General features: G+C 42.3%; 1 protein-coding gene across 1 annotated transcript in view; it reads right to left on the reverse strand.

Annotated features, from left to right (window-relative positions):
• Positions 1–23,761, reverse strand: part of enpp2l (ectonucleotide pyrophosphatase/phosphodiesterase 2-like) — a 24,482-nt gene continuing 721 nt past the window's right edge. Inside the window, exons 2-25 of the mRNA XM_069710295.1 lie at positions 22,049–22,154; positions 21,456–21,605; positions 20,252–20,377; positions 20,102–20,162; positions 19,168–19,265; positions 18,602–18,681; positions 18,272–18,391; positions 16,947–17,002; positions 15,344–15,409; positions 14,958–15,030; positions 14,756–14,864; positions 13,782–13,907; positions 13,664–13,695; positions 13,443–13,570; positions 12,862–12,940; positions 12,644–12,731; positions 11,676–11,848; positions 11,498–11,558; positions 10,876–11,015; positions 9,766–9,910; positions 9,547–9,624; positions 6,769–6,901; positions 5,105–5,258; positions 1–380 (exon numbers count right to left, since the gene is read on the reverse strand). Coding sequence (XP_069566396.1) covers positions 210–380; positions 5,105–5,258; positions 6,769–6,901; positions 9,547–9,624; positions 9,766–9,910; positions 10,876–11,015; positions 11,498–11,558; positions 11,676–11,848; positions 12,644–12,731; positions 12,862–12,940; positions 13,443–13,570; positions 13,664–13,695; positions 13,782–13,907; positions 14,756–14,864; positions 14,958–15,030; positions 15,344–15,409; positions 16,947–17,002; positions 18,272–18,391; positions 18,602–18,681; positions 19,168–19,265; positions 20,102–20,162; positions 20,252–20,377; positions 21,456–21,605; positions 22,049–22,154 — 2,553 coding nt within the window. The 3' untranslated portion in view covers positions 1–209. The remainder of the gene's footprint in view (positions 381–5,104; positions 5,259–6,768; positions 6,902–9,546; positions 9,625–9,765; positions 9,911–10,875; positions 11,016–11,497; positions 11,559–11,675; positions 11,849–12,643; positions 12,732–12,861; positions 12,941–13,442; positions 13,571–13,663; positions 13,696–13,781; positions 13,908–14,755; positions 14,865–14,957; positions 15,031–15,343; positions 15,410–16,946; positions 17,003–18,271; positions 18,392–18,601; positions 18,682–19,167; positions 19,266–20,101; positions 20,163–20,251; positions 20,378–21,455; positions 21,606–22,048; positions 22,155–23,761) is intronic.

The raw sequence follows: 23,761 nt of genomic DNA on the forward strand, positions 1-23,761 counted from the left end.
TTTCCAAACACGTGTTCCCGTTTCCATCGAGTTCCTCCGGAGCCGAGCGGCGATGCGCCGTCGGGCCGGCGAGCGTGCGGTTAAAAAAAATGCAGGACTTCTACAAAGGCCTACATCCTGTACGTGAGTGTGTGTGTGTGTGTGTGTGTGCGTGCGTGCGTGTGTGTGTGCGTGCGTGCGTGCGTGCGTGTGTGTGTGCGTCTCTGCGTCTAGTCGTCGCTCTCGAAGGTGTGCAGGTGGGTTTTGAGGATCAGGGTGCTGGTGTAGGTGAGGTTGGTGGATCGGTAGAGGTCCAGGCCCGTCAGGATCTCCACGTCTCGGACTCGGGCGGTGTGGAGCTTCAGCAGGTCCTCCACCCACTGTGACTCGTCTTCGGCACTCTGCGGGCACAAAAGTTTCATTTAGTGTTCAAAACGTCCATGTTTTTGTCCCCGATTGGACCTTTAACAGTCTCAGTTCCATTTCAAATTAAAAACAAGGCCGTGTTTTCTCACTCAGAAATTGGCCCTTATATTGGTGCTACATCTATTTCTGACTTTGTTTTCACTATAGAAATCCTCCTTTAAACTTTGACTCTACCTGCCGCTGCCTGCGGGAAATTCCTACGGAAAAGTAGAGTTCACCGCATCCACCCAAACAACCCTTCGTCTGATTGTACCTTTTGTTTGCCAGTAATCGTTTTAACACAGCTACTGCCCAATTATATAATTGGAAACTCCCACAGAGCCATTTCCTGTAATCACATTATGGAAGCGGCAGCGGACCAGAATGAGTGTTTGAATCTCGTATGTGATTCCCAAGAACACAGATTCACATTTCCTGGACTGTGAGTTTCATCACACGCACACGTTTAATGCAAGTTTCTGTTTAAAGGTGGCATCAAAAACTCAGGAGGTAGTCTCGCTCGCAGTGTTTCCAGATGTGGGTTTGCCATCTTTTTTCTCATTGACTTGAAATGGAATTACAGAATGAATCCCTTCTGTATAAACATGTTTATATTGGACTGATTAATTGTTACGCTTCAAGTGTTACGTTTTATTTTCATTTCATCTGTTAGCTGTTTCCGTCCTTTTATCAAATAGTAATCATGAGAAGTATTTGTCGGCTCCAGCTTTTTCTCTGAAGTGGAATTTGTATTGAAACAAAGAGTGAATTCTTCAATCAGGTTGACTGCGACTGAGTCTGTTGGGACATCAGAGCAGCATGCTGACCTGCAGGCTGTAAAATACATAGAACATCCTGGTATTTTTAGCATATTGGGACATACTAAATCTTTTCCAGGTGAACTAAATAATATGGGAATGTGGATATTTACAGAGTAAATGTCTTGTTTTTTTCCAACGATGACCAAAGCGGTGACTCAAAGATATTTCTGCTCTCAAGTGTCACACATTAAGAGATAAATCAAAACCTGCATCTAAGGATTCTTTGGAAGTAAGTATGTTTTGTACTGGAAGACAGGAAGTGACAGTGAGTCCAGGTGAGAAGGGGTTGTTTTGTTTCCAGCTAACTGTAACCCCCCGGCCCACTGATGACGTAGACTAGACAGATGGGAAAAAGTAAATAATCTCCAAAGTCCTTCATCCCCGCTGAGCAGAAGGGAGTCTGCAGGCTGGTTCTAGTAAAGACAATAAATACTGGAGTTCCTGTTTCCAGATAAGCATTAAGCAGTGCTGTGGTAACACACGGCTTACAGCTATCGGTGGGCGGGGCCTAGTATCGTCTGTGTATGGCGTATTCATTTAGAAACATCCCCCCAAAAAAGATCAACGATATGGTTAAATATTGATAAATCAGCCCGGTGCGAATTCGCAATTTTGCGTTGACTTTCGCGTGGCGTGCGGTCCGAACACGGCTGAAGAGACTCTTCCCTTCCGTAGAACAGGCGTGTACATTACACGCTCTGCCGTGATCCTGAACTCCAGTTTCAGTCTGACTCTTATCTTCCACTTTTTATCTCCGTGTGACACAAAACTCTCCACGACGCTTTGTTTCGGGGTTTTTTCTTCCAACCTTCTCACCATGTACGATAATCAGGGCGTCACCGTGACCTCTGACCTCTCAATAACGGTCACAAACAGCCTTGGACAAAGTGTGCAGATGGAAAACAACAGTGTGAGCACACACACACACACACACACACACACATCAGTAAATCAGTGTGTCTCTGATGGTCCGTTGTGTGTGTCTCTATGTCTTCGAGCAGGAACATTTATTTTAGGGGCTAACTGCTGTGACGGGTTGCTAACTTGGTAATTCTCAAGAAAAAAACCCCATTGTTGTTTGTCTATGTATCAAAACAAACAAGACACGACAAGTGAATGACTAAGCTGATGGTGAGTGGTGAGAAAACGGGCCAAATGCTTTATCCCACCTTAACGTTTCAATGCTAATCCAGGCTAATGGGTTCCAAGTTAATTCCAGCATAGAATATTGCACACCGACAACTCATCACATTTCTCAACAACAGTGAGAGAAATGACGGTTAAAACATGTCCATGGATTCTGTTCAGAGGGAGGAGGTCGGGGCGGACGGCGGGCGAGCAAAACCCCAGAACCTAAGGGCTTAACACTGAATCCTGCCTGTAGTTCTGTTGAAATATGAATAAACTCTGAGCGTTTCCAGTCACTGTGTGTTAATCCAAGATTACAGTAACCATCTGCAAGGTCTCAAACAGCCATGAAATACTTCAATAAAGCTGATATTATATTCCTACAAATCATATCAGATTGGTTGTGCATTACCAGGATTTCTTTGATGCTTCAAAATGTTTTTTTTCCTTCCTTTCTCTTTGACAGGCCCGAGACTCAGAGAGTCCGGGGCTTCCCAGAACTCCCACTTTGTTTGTCAGAATATCAGTTTTGGATTCTCTTTGACTCGATCTGCAATGTTTCCCTTTTTAACCGGCGGCCTCGCTGCAACAACGTGCAGACAGACGGAGACAGCTGCATGTTGTTGTTTTGATTCATCAAAGCTTTCCTGCTCATATTCTACGTTCGCTGGAGGCCTCGAGCCCGGGAAGTATATTTCAAACAGATGTTAACATGGATCACATGTTCCTGGAGATACAGTGTTCCCCCGTTAAATGCATTGTTGTTTGTTTTACAAACGCTGACAAACAGTACTTAAAAACTGATTAATGTTTCCCCCGCGGTTGACAAACATTAATTATGGCTTCTAGAACTGACATTGCTTCACCACAAAAAAACTCCGTCTGTAAATCTTTGTGTTTCACCAGAAAGATGTGTTGATGTTTCCTCCCACAGAGAAACCAGGTGACACAATCATCTTTGATGAGCCACACACACACACACACACACAAACACACACACACACACACACACACACACACACACACACAACACACACACACACACACACACACACACACACACACACACACACACACACACACACACACACAAGCATCACGTTCTGCTTCCCACTGTCACGTGACAGCGGACGGATTCCCTCCACTAAGGAAGAATTATAATAAAGTTTGCGCTCGTGCCTCAACCTGCAGGACTAAAATCAGCCATCCGAGGAGGTTTCAGGTTTCATCCTCCTTTCAGTCGCCGACTCAACTATTCTGTAACTGTTTTTTTTTGTCACGTGCAATCTGCGTCATCTCAAACCGCACGCTGACCTTTCTGCATAAATAAGAATACCGACGTCTTCCACCCGACAGCTGTAAACACTTGTATCTGTATAGAAGCGACCTTTTAACGGCAGACAGGTCGGCGATGTCTGGACGCACCGAAGAACGTGAATTGTTTCCTTTTACTACACGCTCTCAGTTACTGAAGAGGAACACCTCGTTCTGGCCGGTACGGCTGTTTGGCTGACCTCGTTATGATTTCCTATCATTACGGACTCAGCCTCATTCCTGAGGCCTTAGTTTGAGTGTGAGTCACTGCTGGCAGCCAGTTTTGATACGCATATCTTGTCGCACTGCTGTTCGATACATTCACCGTGACTCACTTACCATTATGTGACTAAGATCTATGTATCTGTTAATCAACACGATGTTGGTTTAATTGGCACCTTGAGTCAGTTCCAGATATGGCCACTGACCGGGTGCAGAAGAGGAAAGTTCTCACAAACCACCAGCTGCAATCTCCAGCCACGTCCGTCCAGACTCATTTAATATACATGTAGCGAAGATTTTGAAGGAGTTCGTCCAATAAATCTGATTCCGATAGAGAGTTGATAGATAGTTGTTGCCGTGACAACAGGCGATGCTTCAAGTCTGAAACCAGTTTAAACCAAGTCTGAAACCAATGTAAACCACACTTTCTTCCACATCAAATTATCCAGTTGTGATCTTTGCAGGTTAACCGCCTGTCGGTGGAAATTTTTACAAAAAAACACACAAGTGGAATCTGTTGTAACACATTCCCACTCATTCAACCCGTCTGACTTTATGTGAGTATTATTACTCACGCTGATGAGTGAGATATTTGTTTTCACTGCAGTTGAAGCAACTTTTGACTCACACATTTAATCATGCTGATGCTTCTTTCCAAAGAGACTCACACTGATGGTTCACCATCGGGAGCAATTTTAGGGTTTAGGGCAAGGGTCTTGCTCAAAGACACTTAGGCATGTGGACAGGAGGAGCTGGGGATCGAACCACCAACCTTCCGATTAGTGTGCAACCCACTCTACCGTCTGAGCTGCAGCCTCCCATACAGCCTTCTGTTTTCATTTTGTGATTATTTTCTCTTAGAATATGTTATTATGGTTAATTTTATGGTTATTTTCTGTTTTGTCTTTGTGAAATGAAATAAAAAATGCTCACAAACACCCAGAAGTCCTCTAATATTTCCTTTTGTCCAACCAGGTGTCTAAACTGTAAAATTATGATAAATCATTCCATCGTTCAGGACACGATGTGAGGAACTGATGTCAGTGACTGTTCGGGTTTAAGATGAAAGTTTATACACTCTTTAAAATGCCTCATACTGTATTTTCTGCACATGTTCATCAGCAAAGTATTTTGCGGCTTTCAGAGGAATTTAAGATGATTAAAAGTGTTTTGTGGGGGTGAGAAAGCCTAAAATGTCTCCAAATAAAAACATTCTGATGAGTATATGAACTCACGTTGCAGGCCTCGGCGTTGTCGGGCCTGTGAGGGAGGAGGAAGGAGAACACCCGGAGCGCCCCGTCGCACTCCTCCACCGTCTGGTTCAGCTCCTGGCAGCTCGTCACCACCGTGTAGAAGTGGGAGGGGACGGGGGGGGCGCCGAGCGAGAACCTGGACGGAGGAGAGGTCAGAAATACAAAAGAAATAAAAAATATACAGAAAAAGGTGCACAGATGCAGTTTTGCAATTCAAAACAGACTAAACACAAGAAGAAGAAGAGAAGATTTGTGGTCGGTCACGACTTTTATCAAAAACTTCAGTTACAAAATATAAACTAGTCACCATAATTAAAACTATCTGATTATTTTCTGGCTGTAAAGAGTAAAATCACCATGTTTTTCTCTATTTTCTTTTACATTACCACTTGTTCAGTTTTGTAGAAACTGTTACTGCTCATTCAGAAATGACCGGTGGAAAAAAAACAATCCAACAGCTGCTGTCAGGAAGTCATTGTTAACTTCAGTTACATCTCACGAGTTCAAGTAAAAAAAAACAACGCTTTCATTCTGTATATTATAAATGTAAAAAATGCTGCCGGAGCCGGGATTCGAACCTGCGCTCTTCAGATTGTGGCATCCTCCATTTGAAATGCATAAAAATTGCATTTTATTTCTTTAACAAAAATACTAGTGTATAAAAATACTTTGAAATGCCACAAGTGGAAGAAAATAACATATATAATATAAATAGATATATAAAATAAGACTACAACCCCCCCCCCCCCAGCTGCTGTCAGGAAGTCCTTGTTACCTTGAGTTTATACTGTACAACAGCGCCCCCCTGTGGCAACAGGTGCTGCAGCTTGTTTTTGAGTAACTAAGTTTTTATTTGTCTCATTGTTTAAGCCTTGGAGACGCTGATGCATACAAGGTTCCCTTAACACTGATTTTCACCGACTGAAAAGCTGAAATTTTATGAAATATTATGAACGGAAAACATGATTTTATTCACTGAGCTGTGCGCAATTTTTTTTTTTTTTTTAAATATAAGCAGTAAGAAGTCGGCAAGAGTTGTTTTTCTTATTGTTGCCGGTGCAGCGAAGGTCTTCCTCTCCCATATTTGATAGATCTATAGAAGTTTTACAAACTTTAAATTCAGCTTTTCTGTCATCTGTTGTTATCACTCAGTCTTTGAATTCATCATTTTGTAGCTGAAGCTCTTGAAATTTACATTTGCCTGCATGTAAATTAGTTGTTTTCTTGCCATTAAAAACTTTCTATAAATAAGGATTTGACTTCGTTACTCTTAAAGTCTTTCGGCTGCCTTTTTTATTAGACAAACTCGCTTTGTTGCTCCTTGATGTTTCCCGACTGGACTAAATAAAATGAGCGTAAGTAAAACAACAACTGTTGTCTCGTCAAAACATTTTTCTCAGACTAACACGAAAGATTAGAAAACAGAACATTATTCTAAAGTCTCTATCAGCAAGACGGTTTCTTATTTCTTATTTAATTTCATGCTCAGAATGAGACGCAAAAACGACATTTGTAAACAAAAACAAAAAAAAACTTGCAATAAGTGGACTTAAATTTGTTTTTTATCATCCAAGCTCAACTTCTCTGAATCTTTTATTTATTACATTAAAATGGGAAGAGATTTGATTGCTGTAACGAAAACGTACTCTTTAATCTTCTCTGCGGTGTCTCGGAGGCCGTCGTAGTTGTAGTCGAACACCGGCCCAGAGAGGACGTTGATGCCGTTGGCTTCCTCTGCGTAACGCCTCAGCAGCGCCCCCTGCAGGTAGCTCCACATTCCTGCACACACACAAAAATATATTTGGATCAGAAGCAGGATGCACACACACCCTCCGTCCACCAATAGGAAGCATATCAACATCACGTGCTTTAGGAAAAAACTAAATGATGTGGAACCCGTTTGTTTAAGGTTCAAACCACAGAAAAGGTTGAGCACCTTTAAAATCTAATTTGACTCAACTTTTAAAAGTGCTGCATAATTATCACAAATACGACAAATGAATTCTAATTGCTTTAAAAGCAGGTTTATTTTTCTTTACTTTACCAATGAAGTTAAAGAGCTTCAAAAACAAGGAAAGTTTTAATCCAAATCATTTCACAACCTTAATATAGAAACCAGATCAATTCTACACACACACACACACACACACACACACACACACACACACACACACACACACACACACACACACACCAAGCTGACAACAATGATGGATTGTGTGTTATCTGCGTGAGACAGTGATTCAGGGACAGTGTGTGTGTGTGTGTGTGTTCCGTCCCGATAAGTCCTCCCCCTGCACATAAACAATGGGTATCAGGCGGTCCTCGCTCAGACCTGACATCACTACCTTTCTGTGCTTTGTCTCGCGTGACACTGCTGAGAGATGGCGACGTGCAGCCGCAGGAGGACGAGGACGGATAAATCCAACAACAAGATGAAAAACAACGATACAGCCGGCAGGAAACAGCAGCGTTGTTCACATGTCAGCTTGGAGTTTTGCGACAGACACTGTTATTCGCTCTGTTGAAGCATTCAGAGGAGCTTTAATCCCTCAAAAACTCCTATCAGCTCACGACTGGAACCTTTAAGTCGCATTTTGTTCACTATGTTTATCTATAAAGACAAGAAAACAGGAAAATAATCTCTGAGACTCTCCAGAAACTTCTGTTAATGCGTTAGGAGGTTTTTCCTCTGTTAAAGGTTTCTTTATGTTTAAAGAGAGTTTTTCCTTCTGTTGAAGGTTTCTTCTGTTAAAAGAGAGTTTTTCCTTCTGTTGGAGGTTTCTTCATGTTAAAAGAGAGTTTTTCCTTATGTTGGAGGTTTCTTCATGTTAAAGAGAGTTTTTCCTTCTGTTGGAGGTTTCTTCTGTTAAAAGAGAGTTTTTCCTTATGTTGGAGGTTTCTTCATGTTAAAGAGAGTTTTTCCTTCTGTTGGAGGTTTCTTCTGTTAAAAGAGAGTTTTTCCTTATGTTGGAGGTTTCTTCATGTTCAAGAGAGTTTTTCCTTCTGTTGGAGGTTTCTTGTTAAAAGAGAGTTTTTCCTTCTGTTGGAGGTTTCTTCTGTTAAAAGAGAGTTTTTCCTTATGTTGGAGGTTTCTTCATGTTAAAGAGAGTTTTTCCTTCTGTTGGAGGTTTCTTCATGTTAAAAGATAATTTTTCCTTCTGTTAAAGGTTTCTTCTGTTAAAAGAGAGTTTTTCCTTCTGTTGGAGGTTTCTTGTTAAAAGAGACTTTTTCCTGCTGTTGGAGGTTTCTTCATGTTAAAAGAGAGTTTTTCCTTCTGTTGGAGGTTTCTTCTGTTAAAAGAGAGTTTTTCCTTCTGTTGGAGGTTTCTTCATGTTAAAGAGAGTTTTTCCTTCTGTTGGAGGTTTATTCATGTTAAAAGAGAGTTTTTCCTTCTTTTGGAGGTTTCTTCATGTTTAAGAGAGTTTTTCCTTCTGTTGGAGGTTTCTTCTGTTAAAAGAGAGTTTTTCCTTCTGTTGGAGGTTTCTTCATGTTAAAGAGAGTTTTTCCTTCTGTTGGAGGTTTCTTTATGTTAAAAGAGAGTTTTTCCTTCTGTTGGAGGTTTCTTTATGTTAAAAGAGAGTTTTTCCTTCTGTTAAAGGTTTCTTCATGTTCAAAGAGAGTTTTTCCTTCTGTTGGAGGTTTCTTCTGTTAAAAAGGAGTTTTTCCTTCTGTTGGAGGTTTCTTCATGTTAAAAGAGAGTTTTTCCTTCTTTTGGAGGTTTCTTCATGTTAAAAGGGAGTTTTTCCTTCTGTTGGAGGTTTCTTCATGTTAAAAGAGAGTTTTTCCTTCTGTTGGAGGTTTCTTGTTAAAAGAGAGTTTTTCCTTCTGTTGGAGGTTTCTTGTTAAAAGGGAGTTTTTCCTTCTGTTGGAGGTTTCTTCATGTTAAAAGAGAGTTTTTCCTTCTGTTGGCAGTTTCTTCATGTTAAAAGAGAGTTTTTCCTTCTGTTGGAGGTTTCTTTATGTTAAAAGAGAGTTTTTCCTTCTGTTAAAGGTTTCTTCATGTTTAAAGAGAGTTTTTCCTTCTGTTGGAGGTTTCTTCATGTTAAAAGGGAGTTTTTCCTTCTGTTGGAGGTTTCTTCATATTAAAAGAGAGTTTTTCCTTCTGTCGGAGGTTTCTTCTGTTAAGAGAGTTTTTCCTTCTGTTGGAGGTTTCTTGTTAAAAGAGAGTTTTTCCTTCTGTTGGAGGTTTCTTCATGTCAAAAGAGAGTTTTTCCTTCTGTTGGAGGTTTCTTCATGTTAAAAGAGAGTTTTTCCTTCTTTTGGAGGTTTGTTCTGTTAAAAGAGTTTTTTTTCTCCTGATTGAAACAGCATACTTGTACATCACGTATTAGTATGTGAGAAGCTGATTGGACTCATAAATAACATTTTGTGAGCAGTAGTTTGTGAAGTAGTTTGTGTTTTATTATTTGGAGGAGACTCACTCTTGAAGGCCGGGTACATGGGAACGGTGTTGGTGATGAGTGAAGCGTCGTATCTGGACTCCGGAGACGTCGCCAGCTCTGTCGACACACAAACGCAAACACTTTATCGTCCGCTGCTGTCCTCATGGAAATGTCACAGAGAGCTTGTGAGGTTTCCACTCGCAGTGATTCACTCCTGTTTTATTTTTGGCTCCGCCTCCTGCAGCCTCGCACCTTTACCTGGGGGGAAGAGGAAGCCGGCGGTGAGGTGGCCATTCTGGCTGTAGGCGCTGCAGCTCTGACTGTGGTCGGCCGACACTCTGGAGTCCACTCGAATGCACTGCACAGCGGGCGGAGACACGTCAGGGACGGGAGTCATGTCCTCCTGGGAGACAAAGAACGGAGGGACGCGAGGGAGGAAGACGATGAGGACATGTTTAAATTTAAGACTTCAACTATGAAGAAAGAAACGTGATGTAAAATGTATTATTTAAAAAAAAAAACCACGATGATGATGATGTGAAGGAGGGAGTGTGTGGCTGTGTGTGGATGTATATTTGTGTGATAGAGTATCTGTGTGTGTGTGTGTGTGTGTGTGTGTGTGTGTGTGTGTGTGTGTGTGTGTGTGTGTGTGTGTGTGTGTGTGTGTGTGGTAGTGTTTATCTGTGTGTGCCTGTGTGTGGGTGTGTGTGTAATTGTGTGTCTCTGTGTGTGTGTGTGTGTGTGTGTGTATCTGTGTTCCTCTATATGTGTGTGTATCTCTCTGTGTGTGTGTGTGTGTGTGTGTGTGTGTGTGTGTGTGTGTGTGTGTGTGTGTGTGTATAACTGTATGTGTGTGTCCGCCGTGCGAGCAGCCGCATGCAGTAAACCTGCAGCGTGTTCCTGTAAACACGAGACAAACACGCGTGTTCAGAGGACCACAGACGGCCTCTTGTGTGTGCGTCGTCGCTCCGACACAAACAACAACGTGTGCGTTGTGTTGTCGGCGTTTTAACGAGCTGCGTCTGGAGCAGGAAAACTGACACACACTGTTTCAGCATAACGTGTGCATGACATGTTACAGGTATGTTGTTAGGACAGAAAGACCTGAGTCAGCAGTTTGGAGCAAAATAAGGTTCCAAATCATGTTTTTCTTCATAATAGTTTTCTGTGTCGGGCAGTTTTATTTTTAACAGGAAGATAATTAAAGCAAAATGCATTACCAGGGAAGAAACAGTCCATAAAGTTTGTGTGTGTGTGTGTGTGTGTGTGTGTGTGTGTGTGTGTGTGTGTGTGTGTGTGTGTGTGTGTGTGTGTGTGTGTGTGTGTGTGTGTGTGTGTGTGTGTGTGTGTGTGAGAGAATGTGTGTACCTGTCGCGGCAGTGTGTACGCCGTCCACAGAGGCATGGCCAGCTCTTTGCTGTACCCACTGACGAACTCCACATGATGAAGCAGACTGTACTGCGTGTCGAACATCACCGCCGGCCGGCCGAACGGTAGGTGGGAGCTGTCTGAGGACGCACACGTGAAGTCGGGTGAGTTTACGACAACAAAAACAGAAAAACAGAAGGCAAATCAGCTTCGCTCGAGCATTCAGGACGATAATGTTACTTGTTTTTCTGTTTGCGCTCGACTCTGCAGCTGAATAATGGACAAAAAAAGAACATTATCGGGTCACAATGAAGTTGACCTTTGACCTTTTGGATATAAACTATCATCCTTTTATCCCATTAGACATTTTTTTTTTTGCAAAACTTTGTCATAATTAGCGTATGAATTTAGTTTTGTGAAGTCACCGTGACCTTTGACCTTAATTATGAATTATTCAAGGTGCTGGGCCTGTCTGAAGATGTTACATTATTGATTAGAGCCTGAAATCCACAGATAAAGCTCCCTTATTGTCTATTTTGGATTAAGAAAACAGATCAGTTGTTTTCAACGCCTTCAGAAAATGGCATTTATGGTTAAAAATGACGGCGTCAGAGAAACCTACTGTAACTGTAGAGTCCATCCGGTGTGGGACTGAAAGTCTCGATGTTCTCCTCCACTTTGTTCTGAAACACAAAACCCACGGACGACGTGAGTTTCCGTGTTTTTCCGCCCCCTGGTGGACAAATATTAAACCGAAGAAGCCGCTGAGATTTCGCGTGACGTCAGAAAAGGACGCTGACCTCGTCGTCGCAGCTGCAGCCCAGATCGTGCGTCGCGGCGCCGTCCGGGTCGGACGCCGGCGACGGCGCTGTAACTTCCTCGGGCATGCTGGGAAAGAACAGCGGCTCCTTCAGCATGTCGTTCAGGCTGCCGTGCGTCCCGTTGTTCGGAGCCGGCTTCAACCCCAACAAGTCTTAACGCGGAGACGAAACAGAGGACAGAAACGTTGTTTAGTCGGACATTTTAGGAAATAATCCATCGCTTTCTATAGTTTTGTAGCTGGAGGCAGATATTTTGGAGAGAATTAAAACTGAAACATGCTGTAAAACACAAAAAAAAGTGTAAACTTTTTCCTCTATTAAACCGTGTATACATGTATGTAATGTGTGATATATTGTTATCTCTGCAGGACTTTAACACTTTCTACCTCCTCTATAAAGTAACTCATCGAAAGGACAAAGATTAGTTGAACATAAGTTAATTAAAAATACATCTAGGATAAGTTTATATACATATTAAAGATGAGATAATAAAAGATCATTAAAAACACTTTTGAAAAAACTTCAAATAAATGATGGATACGTTAGTTCAGGACAAGATAAGTCAAGTTGAAATATGTTAAGAATTTTTTTTATCATATTCAGGAAAAGTTAGAATACGTTAAGAATAAGATCCATTTAGATAATTTAGAATAGGTTGATGTTAAGATCAGTTAAAATAAAAAGTTCAAATGAGTTAATGACAGGACATGTTAAGCATAAGATAAATCAAGATGAGTTCAAATACGTTGAGTGTAAGTTAGAATAAGTTAATATACGGTTCAGAAAAGGATAAAACTCAATTTTTTTGAAATACATTGATGGTATGTTAAAATATGTTAATATAAGATTTATTCGCCCCCTGGTGGGGAAATTAGGGAATTTCATAGTAAATTTGTCAGGCTTTCGTAAGCTGTTCTGGGTCACATCATAAAGTAACACCTGCTCACCACACATTACGTTGTATAACTCGATATTCTCAAACTCCGGCACTCTTTTCTGGAACTTGAAGCTCGGCCCGTGACCCATAAAGATGGTCTGCAGGCAGAAAACAGAAAAATGGAAATGCACATTACTTCACGAACACAAAAACTAAATACCTTTAATGTTTTTGTGATATTAGAGAGAGGACGCAGTGCAGGAGAGAGACTTTTAAACATGGCCGTACCTTCATGCTGGTTATCTTGTTGTCGAAGCCGTGGTCGCCGAAGAAACCGCACCGAGTCCTCAGTTTCTCCGGCATTTTCCTGAAAAACAAAACCTCTTCAGACAATGAAATTCTTTTGAACCGTTCAAACTAGAATCGAAGGAAACTGAAACCTTCTCTGATACTCTTCCGGCCTCTGGACCCCAAAATATCTTAAAGCCGTGCAAATTGATTTCACAAAGAAACAGAGGGCAGGATTTTAAAAAGTCTTCATGCGCTGATGTAAAAAGTGCAACGAGGGTTAAAAACTCAACAAAATGAAAAGACAGACGGACCTTGAACTGCTGCAATATCTGCTTTCCAAACAAGTTTAAACTAGTTTAAAGAGTCAAGAATCTAAAATGAACTGCATGAAATATGACCTACAAAGTCTGACTTATCTCAAACTAAATATGCCCTTCAAAATAAAAGCACAGCAGCAGAAATTCCGTCAACTTGAAAATAAAAGATTGAAGTTTTTAGCGGAGGCGACCGTAGGCCGCCGGTTTCCTCTGTGACGGTCTCGTTTCCTCCTCTAAACGAACCGGTGCGTCTCGGGCTACCTGGCGATGTGCCACTTCCTCTCCATCAGCAGGTGGACGTCCTCGATCCTGCGGTTGTTGGCGTAGTGAAGCCTCTTGGGCAAATGCTGCTTCAGGTAGGGCTTGAAGTGCTGAGTTGGCATTTTACACTGAAACGACAAACAGCGAGGTGAACGACCCGGCAAACAAACGACCACCGGCGAGTTCGAGAAATGTTGATCCCGTGTGTGTTCGTTACTCACGGTGAGGTTTGCGACCACGACTTTTGGGTCATCTGCAAAAATGTAAAAATGGAGGAACATATTTATACTTATATTTAAAAATATTTTCCTGTTTGAAAAGCGCTCGGTCTCGTCTTACACGTGGTGGATTTGGGGTCGCGGGGTCGTATTCGGCCCAGCGAGCCGGGGATCAGCGTGATCTCGTCGATGTTGAGCGGGTAGCTGCTGAGGAACTCGGTTCTGTCACAGTGGGCCTCCTCCATCCCTGAGAGACGGAGTTATTATTATACAACAAGTCGCTCCGCCCCCAGAGATCCGATTGGTCAACTGTACATTTGGAACAAATCATCATGACATCATATCCTGCTCATAACTAGAAAATATCCCTCTGCCTCCTCAATGGGAATATATAACTGGAATGGAATTTCATATAATATGTAATATAATGTAGTTTCTACTTGTTATAGATCTATGAAATGACCCATTTGGTGAAGTCGGGTCTCTTTTGGTCCTTTTTGGTCGCTCTGAGCACCCGTACCGTAACACCACGGATAGTCACGCACTTACAATCCTAGCGGCGGCTAGCTGGACCGGTTTGGTTTGAACACATGACACGGAGCTAAAATGTTAAAAACACATGAGTCCATGGATATCTTTGTTCATCAGATATCTTTGTTCCAACCGGACTGAGCTAGCTGATCAGTTTAGTGTTTCTATGTTTGTATTTATTCAGTTGGAGAATAGAAATCCTCTCTGTTGCTAGGGTCGTTGTTAAGGGGCGGTCTACTTCCTGGAGTAGTAAACATGACATACGTTACATAAGAGTCTACTGATTGTTTTCCAGTTCTCAAGTACTCAGATTGTGTGGAGGTGTCTTCAGCTGCAATACCAGCGAGTGCCACTAGAGGTCGGCTCCAAAAAGCCTCTGGCTCCATAGACTCCCATTCAACTTCTCTCATCAAATCCAAAGTGAATCAAATGTGTCCATCAGTTATCTCGGTGTTGTTAGCTAAAGTCACTCCTTCTTCTTAGTTTTCTGGAGGTCCATCTGAAAATAATCCCTCATTCATTAGAAAAGAAGATTCAGAAAGACGTGTCACGGGGAGGTCATACCGTGGTCTCCGACGATGATGACGTTGACACAGCGGTGCAGGTTCATCTGCTTCAGCCCGTTCATCAGCTGACCGATGATGTTGTCAATCTCCCTCAGAGGGTTGTCCAGCTGAGAATTAAGACGCACAAAGGCAGACGAGATTTAAAACATTTTTTAGACAAAATGTAGAAACAAAGTTTTGACTCCGTAGCAGCGACTCACCTCGCTGCTCAGCGGTCCCAGACGATGTCCGAAGGTGTCCGGCTGCTCCGAGTGGACGGCGTAGACGTACGGCCTGAACCGAGACCACAAAGACGGTTTAATCATGAAGTCATTTCAAACCAGCCCAACTTTAAATCTGTTCATCTGTCTTTTTCCTCATCGTCTTGAGCTTCACTGTAAAAAAAAAAAAAGGATTTGATCTTTTCTTTCTAGTCCAACTTCCCGACGTTGAAGAAGAAGAATAGAAAAACAGACGTATGTTGGCTGTAAAAAAACAACCTCAGCGACTATCCTGCTGAATAAATGTACTTTAACTAAAAGAAACGATGCCTGAAATTAAAGACGGACGCTGTGAGCGGTGAGATGTGAAGAGGATTCGGACAAACCTCTCGTCGTCGGGAAGATGGAGCCAGCGCAGGATGGTCAAGATCCTCCTTTCAAGAGGAATCACCCTGGAAACAAATACGATCAGATGATGAAACGTTAACAGCGTGACTAACGTTAATAACACAACGTTAATGTCTTAGTTCAATATGATTTGTGTGCTTTTGAATGTGTCGTACGGTGTGAGCCTTTGATTTTCTCCTGCTGTGAATGTAAATCAGCGCAGAGCTCAGCGCCTTTAACAAGCTGCTGTTCTGACTGCTGGGAGTCTTCAATGGTCTCCGTTGTGTCGTGTGTGTGTGTGTGTGTGTGTGTGTGTGTGTGTGTGTGTGTGTGTGTGTGTGTGTGTGTGTGTGTGTGTGTGTGTGTGTGTGTGTGTGTGTGTGTGTGTGTGTGTGTGTGTGTGTGTGTGTGTGTGTGTGTGTGTGTGTGTGTGTGTGTGAGTGTGTGTGTGTGTGTGTGTGTGTGTGTGTGTGTGTGTGTGTGTGTGTGTGTGTGTGTGTGTGTGTGTGTGTGTGTGTGTGTGTGTGTGTGTGTGTGTGTGTGTGTGTGTGTGTGTGTGTGTGTGTGTGTGTGTGTGTGTGTGTGTGTGTGTGAGAGAGAGAGTGTGTGTGTGTGTGTGTGTGTGTGTGAGTGTGTGTGTGTGTGTGTGAGTGTGTGTGTGTGTGTGTGTGTGTGTGTGTGTGTGTGTGTGTGTGTGTGTGTGTGTGTGAGAGAGAGTGTGTGTGTGTGTGTGTGTGTGTGTGTGTGTGTGTGTGTGTGTGTGTGTGTGTGTGTGTGTGTGTGTGTGTGTGAGAGAGAGTGTGTGTGTGTGTGTGTGTGTGTGTGTGTGTGTGTGTGTGTGTGTGTGTGTGTGTGTGTGTGTGTGTGTGTGTGTGTGTGTGTGTGTGTGTGTGTGTGTGTGTGTGTGTGTGTGTGTGTGTGTGTGTGTGTGTGTGTGTGTGTGTGAGAGAGAGAGAGTGTGTGTGTGTGTGTGTGTGTGTGTGTGTGTGTGTGTGTGTGTGTGTGTGTGTGTGTGTGTGTGTGTGTGTGTGTGTGTGTGTGTGTGTGTGTGTGTGTGTGTGTGTGTGTGTGTGTGTGTGTGTGTGTGTGTGGTCATTGTTAGATCCCTCTCGTGATCTTGAGGTCATCGATATGCAAATGTTCTGCTGAAATCAATCCGTCTGGTAGTTTCAGGTCAAAATCTTCGTTCCGTATTCTTTATTTCAACTCAATCAACTGTTCTAGAAACTCATTAAGTTCAATAAAAGAAGCTAAATGTCTCTTTTAACTTTGTTTTTGTTTCCAACTGATACAATTCTGATTTACCTTTGGAGCAATTTTTCTTGATTCCCTTCAATTTTATATATTTTTTACCTCCTAAAAAAATTCCCTCTGATCAACAGAGGAACACAATTGCATTTAGAAAAAGATGTAGATTAATACATGCAAATGCAGTTTATTATAGTTGGACTGGACAAAACTGGTTTTATGCATCAGAAAAAAATGGGAATGCTTAAAGCAGTTCAGAAAAAAAAAAGACTTCCCCCACCGTGACCCTCCAGAGTCTCAGCAGAGTTCGATGTCTGAAGCTATTGAAAAATATTCCAGTACTAACTTAAGTACCAAGGCCAGAAGAAAGTGCCGGCTTTCACTCCTTGTTTCTCCGCTGTGATCCAGATCTGAAAAAATAAATAAATAAACAGACGAGGAGGGAAGTCAACGACAAAACAAAACAAAAAGCCTTTAAAGATGCATAATACAGTCGATGTTTATTCCCGATATCAGTGGCGACATCTGACCAGGGTTTAAGATGTGGTTAGCGTAGCTTAGCATAAAGACAGGAAACAGAGAAAAAAGCTGATGGCTGTGCTTCACCGCCGTCAAAAGTCATCTTCTTTTCCGTTAACTAACAAAACTAGCGATTGATCTATTTAGGAGTCAGCTGAGATTTTTTTTGTCGGGGAGGACAACGGTCAAACCTGGCAACCCCCGGCTATGATTAGCATTAGCATGCTGTCACTGTACCCAGCCGACATCAACAGCGATGATAAAGTCGTCTTTTTTAATGTTAGCTCGCGAGAACACTCGACCGCTTTCAAAGCGCCGTGTTGTGTTGTTGTCGTACGATACGTTAGCTTAACATACAAGTAAAAATTAACTTCCACGACCTTCTGACGTTTCCGTAAACATCAGCAAACAACGTCAGCAACTTGTGAACCCGAGGCTTGTTGAAAATGTAGACATCGTGACTACCACAAGAGGGCGCTGTTCATACGGACTCTCCACGTAAATATGACCTCATTTGAAAGCAGCAATTGAACTGAATTTCTGGGGGTGGCCATCTTTACTGTTTGTTGTCTTAACTCGTAGTTAAATAAGAAGTTCCCAAAACGGGAATTTTTTTTCGCAATTCTCAGCTAGTTAAAACGCACATTAAGAGCACGTAAACTTTTAAGTATCAATCTTACCAACATATTTAGGGAGTGATTTCCGGGAAAAAAAAAGTGCTTTTTCGCCTCAACGTCTTTCTAGAATGTGAAATCGGCAGCTTACGACATTTAACGGACGGCTAACCGGCGGCAGAAACAACTTTTTGAGAGTTTGAAACCAGTTCCGGTCCGACGCGACCTGAAGCGAAGGAAGCGAAGGAAGCGAAGGATGCGAAGGAAGTGAAGGATGCGAAGGAAGCAAAGGAAGCGTAGGAAGCGTAGGAAGGTAGGAAGCGAAGGAAGCGTAGGAAGCGAAGGAAGCAAAGGAAGCGTAGGAAGCGTAGGAAGCGTAGGAAGCGAAGGAAGCTTAGGAAGCTTAGGAAGCTTAGGAAGCGTAGGAAGCGTAGGAAGCGTAGGAAGCGAAGGAAGCGTAGGAAGCGAAGGAAGCGTAGGAAGCATAGGAAGCGAAGGAAGCGAAGGAAGCGAAGGAAGCGTAGGAAGCGTAGGAAGCGTACTTACAGGCTGTCCGCCCCACCAGCGGTGGTTCAGCTTCTCTCGGGTTCGCAGGCTGAAGGTGGCGTTGAACACGGGGTCGTGCATGGTGTTTCCCACAATGCCGTGTGACTCTGGGTACAGACCCTGCGGAGAGATCGGGGGGGGGGGGAACTTCACTACAGTTTTAATAATAATAATAATAATAATAATATGTTTGGGAATCAGTGGACCGACCGCACGGCTAATCTGGAAAACGCTGCTGTTTGCTTCAGCTTTTTATTTTTTTAAACATAAGAGTATTCGTTAACTTCCACTGATGCACGATGGAAACGTGAAACCAGAGACTCGACTCACGGTGGCCAGTGTGTATAAGTTGGGGAAGGTCTTGGACGGGTAGACCGGTCGCATGTACGGCGCCGACGTACCGCAAGTTCCTGAGAAACAAAACAAATATCAACATCAAACTTTAAAGGACTGAAAATCAGCTCAAAGAAAACCAAAAATAAAAGATGGTGAAGGTCACTTTGTTTTATCACTACAGCAGAATAAAAGAAGGAGAAGAAGAAGAAGAAGAGGAAGAAGAAGAAGAAGAAGAGGAAGAAGAAGAAGAGGAAGATGAGGAAGAGGAAAAAGATGAGGAAGAGGAAGAAGAGGAAGAAGAAGAAGAAGATGAGGAAGAGGAAGAAGAAGAGGAGGAAGAAGAAGAAGAAGAAGAAGAAGAAGAAGAAGAAGAAGAAGAAGAAGAAGAAGAAGAAGAAGAAGAAGAAGAAGAAGAAGAAGAAGAAGAAGAAGAAGAAGAGAAGAAGAAGAGGAAGAAGAAGAAGAAGAAAAGGAAGAAGAAGAAGAAGAAGAAGAAGAAGAAGAAGAAGAAGAAGAAGAAGAAGAAGAAGAAGAAGAAGAAGAAGAAGAAGAAGACGTACTGAGCTTGTGGATGTTGGGGATGACTGATGTTGCCTTCTTCAGGTAGGACGCTCTGAAGCCGTCCACGGAGAGCATGATGAGAGGAGGACGGATGAAGCTGAGGAGCAACGACAACGACCACACGGTTTTAATACCTTGAAAAAGGGAATTTTTAAAAAAAAATTTATTTGGTGAAGAGGAAACAAAAGATATAAGAAAGAGCACTAATCATTTAGAGAACATCATCTTCCTAAATAAAAACGACCAGTCGTATAAAATTCATAGTAAAAACTGAGCAACAACGGGATGTTGTGTTTGATAAATATGTGCGTGATTCCCCTTCTCATGATACTACACCCCCAAAAACAGGTCTTTTTGAAGCTTATTCTCCAATTAATGAGGGATTATTTTTAGATGGACCTCCAGAAAACTAATAAGAAAACTGGGAAGCTGCACACAGACTGAATATAAAAGAGTTCGTAGCTTCAGGTCTGTAAAATGGTTCTGATCCAGAAGTGTCTTCAGCTGCAATACCAGCGAGTGCCACTAGAGGTCGGCTCCAAAAAGCCTCCGGCTCCATAGACTCCCATTCAACTTCTCTCATCAAATCCAAAGTGAATAAAATGTGTCCATCAGTTATCTCGGTGTTGTTAGCTAAAGTCACTCCTTCTTCTTAGTTTTCTGGAGGTCCATCTGAAAATAATCCCTCATTCATTAGAAAAGAAGATTCAAGAAGACCTGTTTTTGGGGGCGTGTCTGTTTGATTGACAGGCCTGTGGTGCAGTCAGGTGACAGCTATCGGTGGGCGGGACGTAGTATCGTCAGGTTTCCAATCAGACCGAGTCACATCCACTGCTGGCTCCAACCAACAGGTTGGAAAAAAAACAAAAATCACACTACAATTCACATTTTATGACATCAATGAACAATAGAAAGTGAAAACAGGAGTCTCACCCTGCCGGACATTCAGCGCTGCCGATCTCCTCACAGTTTCCTTGCACCCACGAAGTCTCACCTCACGAAGAGAAAAAAAACCCGAGAGACGACAGTCATCACCCGCCTCTCGAACGCACATTTCCCGTCGACGGCTCGCCGCCGGTTTACCTTTGCAGAGCGACTTGTAGTTGGAGCAGCAGTCTCCTCGTCCCACGCAGTCCTCCGAGCAGTGGCAGGCGTGGTCGGCGTTCCTCTCCTCACCGCAGCGGTCCAGCGAACACTCGAAGCCTCCGTCTGGGGAGATATGGACAGATTCAAATACGGAGGTTCATTTCATTTTATTTGGAAAACGTCCCGCTGTTTGTTTCTTTTAATGTTTTCAAGATGGGTTTTTTTCCCCGTTCGCTCTTCCGACCAGCCGAGAGCTCTAAATCAGCATCAGATGAAAAGTTTGAATTTTTTGCCTGATTTTTTTGAAGTACTTTTCCCGTGCTGACGTTTCTGCAACGCAATTACAGAAGTGAAAGTTTTAACAAGGAGTCGCGGCGTTGTATTTTTGTGTGTGTTTTTTTTTAGTAACTATTGACGCTCAAACGGCACAATCTGCATTTTAAACGTCATAACTTGTAAATTAAACCGTTTTTTCTGCAGCAAAACTGTTGATTGTGAAACGTTCGAGTGTCATTGAACGCATCACGGAGGTTCCTGCTTTGAAATATAATCCTGCACGATGATTAAATAACTTTATAACAAACAGAAACGTGGAGAATTTTTTATTGTAAACAAATTATTAAAGAGGGAAGCAAAAGAAGGTTGATTTTTTTTTCTTATTTTAAATTAAAGTCACTTAAAATTTGATGAATCTCACATTGCTGTATATAAATGTTGTTTTTAGTGTATTTTCTCTGTCTTATTCTGTTTGAATGATTTCCCATTTTTTTGTGGAAGCTAATGGGCGATCCAAAAAAGCTGAATAAAGCATTTCAACTTCATTCTCAACGTTCTGACTTCATTGTTTTTTACTTTATAACTGAAAAATGCAACAAAAAAAAGCATCCTCGTGATTTGTTCTCCATCTTATCGCGTCTGTTAATACTTTGTCGGACATGAAAAGGAACATCTACAATCCATAAATTTATTTTGACATGTATTTATTGTTTAGTTTGTATCTAAAGATTTATATCCTCGTTAACATGTAATGGGTTTCCGGGCTGAGAGCCACAGAAACAAACTGCTGGCATCCATGTTTTCCCACACAGAACAATACGAGCTTTTATTTCCTCGAGAACACACACACACACACACACACACACACACACACACACACACACACACACACACACACACACACACACACACACACACGACTGACCTGTTTTCAGGCAGTGCTCGTCGAAGTCGGAGCAGCAGCTGTAGTAGGTTTTGCACAGATTGTCACATCGGCATCCCGGCGGATCGACCACCTCCAGCTCGAAGCAGCGGCCCTTACAGGAGCCCGCTGAGCTGACCCACTCCGAGACCACTGGGGGGGGGGGGGGGGGGGGCACAGTGAGACATGAGTCCTTCCAGTTTTTTTTGTGTTTTTTTTACTCAAAGCAAGAATACAGATGAAGAAATTGTTTGCAAAGCGTTGCATTTAATCATAACATGAAGCAGGAATTTTTAGATTTATTTATTTTTTAAACAAAATCCAATCTGGGTGTAATCTGGATTTTAAACGTCATAATTTATAAATCAAACAGTTTTTTCTGCAGCAAAACTGTTGATTGTGAAACGTTCGAGCTTCAATGAACACATCACGGAGGTTCCTGCTTTTAAAATATAGTCCTGCGTGATGATTAAAGAAGTGAAATTACTTGATTTTTATCCTTGTTTTTTGCGTGTTTGTTTTACAGTGCAATGAACCAAAGTAAACAGTGTTGCTTTAACATGAAAGGTGGTGAAACAGGAAGTGTGTGTTGAAACCTTTGGTGTGGGGCGGCGGGTTGTCTCCGCCCTCCGCCGGTCGGCTGGCTTGAAACACGTACGCTGTGCTGACATCACAACCCCACAGGAAGAACACAAGCACTACCTGCACACACACACACACACACACACACACACACACACACACACACACACACACACACACACACACACACACACACACACAAAGGTCAAAGGTCAACAGGCAGCCAGGAATGGAAACGCTGGAGAGGTTGAAGTGAAGCTGAAGTGAGTGCTGCATGAATCCACTTGTTGATGAGCTCAAGAGGAGAAACTGATAAAAGGTTCATTTTCCATCCCGGTGAGATATTCAGAGCGGTGGGAGGCTTCAGTCACGCAGGCGAAACAACCAACACAAATATGCGTCATAAATTTTTTTTTTCATATAAACGCCAGGAACGGGAATAAGTTTGATTCACAAAAAACAAGAAGTCTTACAAAGTTTTCTGTTATGAATCCTCCAGTTCAGATTCTGTCCGTCACCATCTTTGCTAGTTCGAGCGGTTTGGAGCAGGAAGTGACCATATTTGGACGAGCTGGGGGAGGAGCCAGCGGTGGATCTGACCGATCTGATCGGAAACCTGACGATACTACGTCCCGCCCACCGATAGCTGTAACCTGACTGCACCACAGACCTGTCAATCAAACAGACACGCCCCCAAAAACAGGTCTTCTTGAATCTTCTTTTCTAATGAATGAGGGATTATTTTCAGATGGACCTCCAGAAAACTAATAAGAAGGAGTGACTTTAGCTAACAACACCGAGATAACTGATGGACACATTTTATTCACTTTGGATTTGATGAGAGAAGTTGAATGGGAGTCTATGGAGCCGGAGGCTTTTTGGAGCCGACCTCTAGTGGCACTCGCTGGTATTGCAGCTGAAGACACTTCTGGATCAGAACCATTTTACAGACCTGAAGCTACAAACTCTTTTATATCCGGTCTGTGATCTAACGGTGGATTTAATTACAAGATGACGGACAGAATAGACTTTTACAGTTTGATTCACAAGAAAACAATACGTTTTCTGATTATTGTTGGAAGTAAAAATGTTGTCACGACGCCTTCGAACTTCTACCTCCAAAGTTCGGAGAGATAAAGATCCTCTGGAAGTTATGGACGTCTTTGAAAACAAAACAACTCCTGAGGTAGTTCTGCTACTCGCATGATGGTACGATATCGTGATATATTGTGTTTTACATTAAAAAAAAAAAAAGTAAGCACATTTTTCTAGTAAATAAATAACCACAGCAGCAGCAGGTTCTGTCACTTCCAGATACAAAAAAACTAAAAATGTCCATGTTTGGTTTGTTTACATTTCGTGGGCGCCGTGGACAACCACGTTTAATACGTCACCAATTTTGCTATGAACTGTGGGTAATTCCCCTATAGGCCATGTCTGCAGAAATAATTATGGAAAAGGGCGCTTGAAAATAAAAGTTTATTTTTATCTATTTGCTTTTCTTTCTTTATTTCCTCCAACACTTTCAGAACTTTTGTTAGCCTCCGTTTAACTACCTTCTGATTTAAGCCATAAAAACATTTAAGAAGCAGAAAGGTTGAGCTTCTATTTCACCATCAACTGAACAATAACTGCCCTTAATGTAAATTATAGGTATCCAGAATGTATTTATATATATAATTTCTTAAATGTTTCCATGAATGTAGGAAGAATATTTTTTGTAATTA

Source organism: Brachyistius frenatus, unplaced genomic scaffold (assembly GCF_029030835.1).
Source record: "Brachyistius frenatus isolate BFR_SWC_R1_liver_20210118 unplaced genomic scaffold, ASM2903083v1 Contig_91, whole genome shotgun sequence".
Lineage (NCBI taxonomy): Eukaryota > Metazoa > Chordata > Actinopteri > Embiotocidae > Brachyistius > Brachyistius frenatus.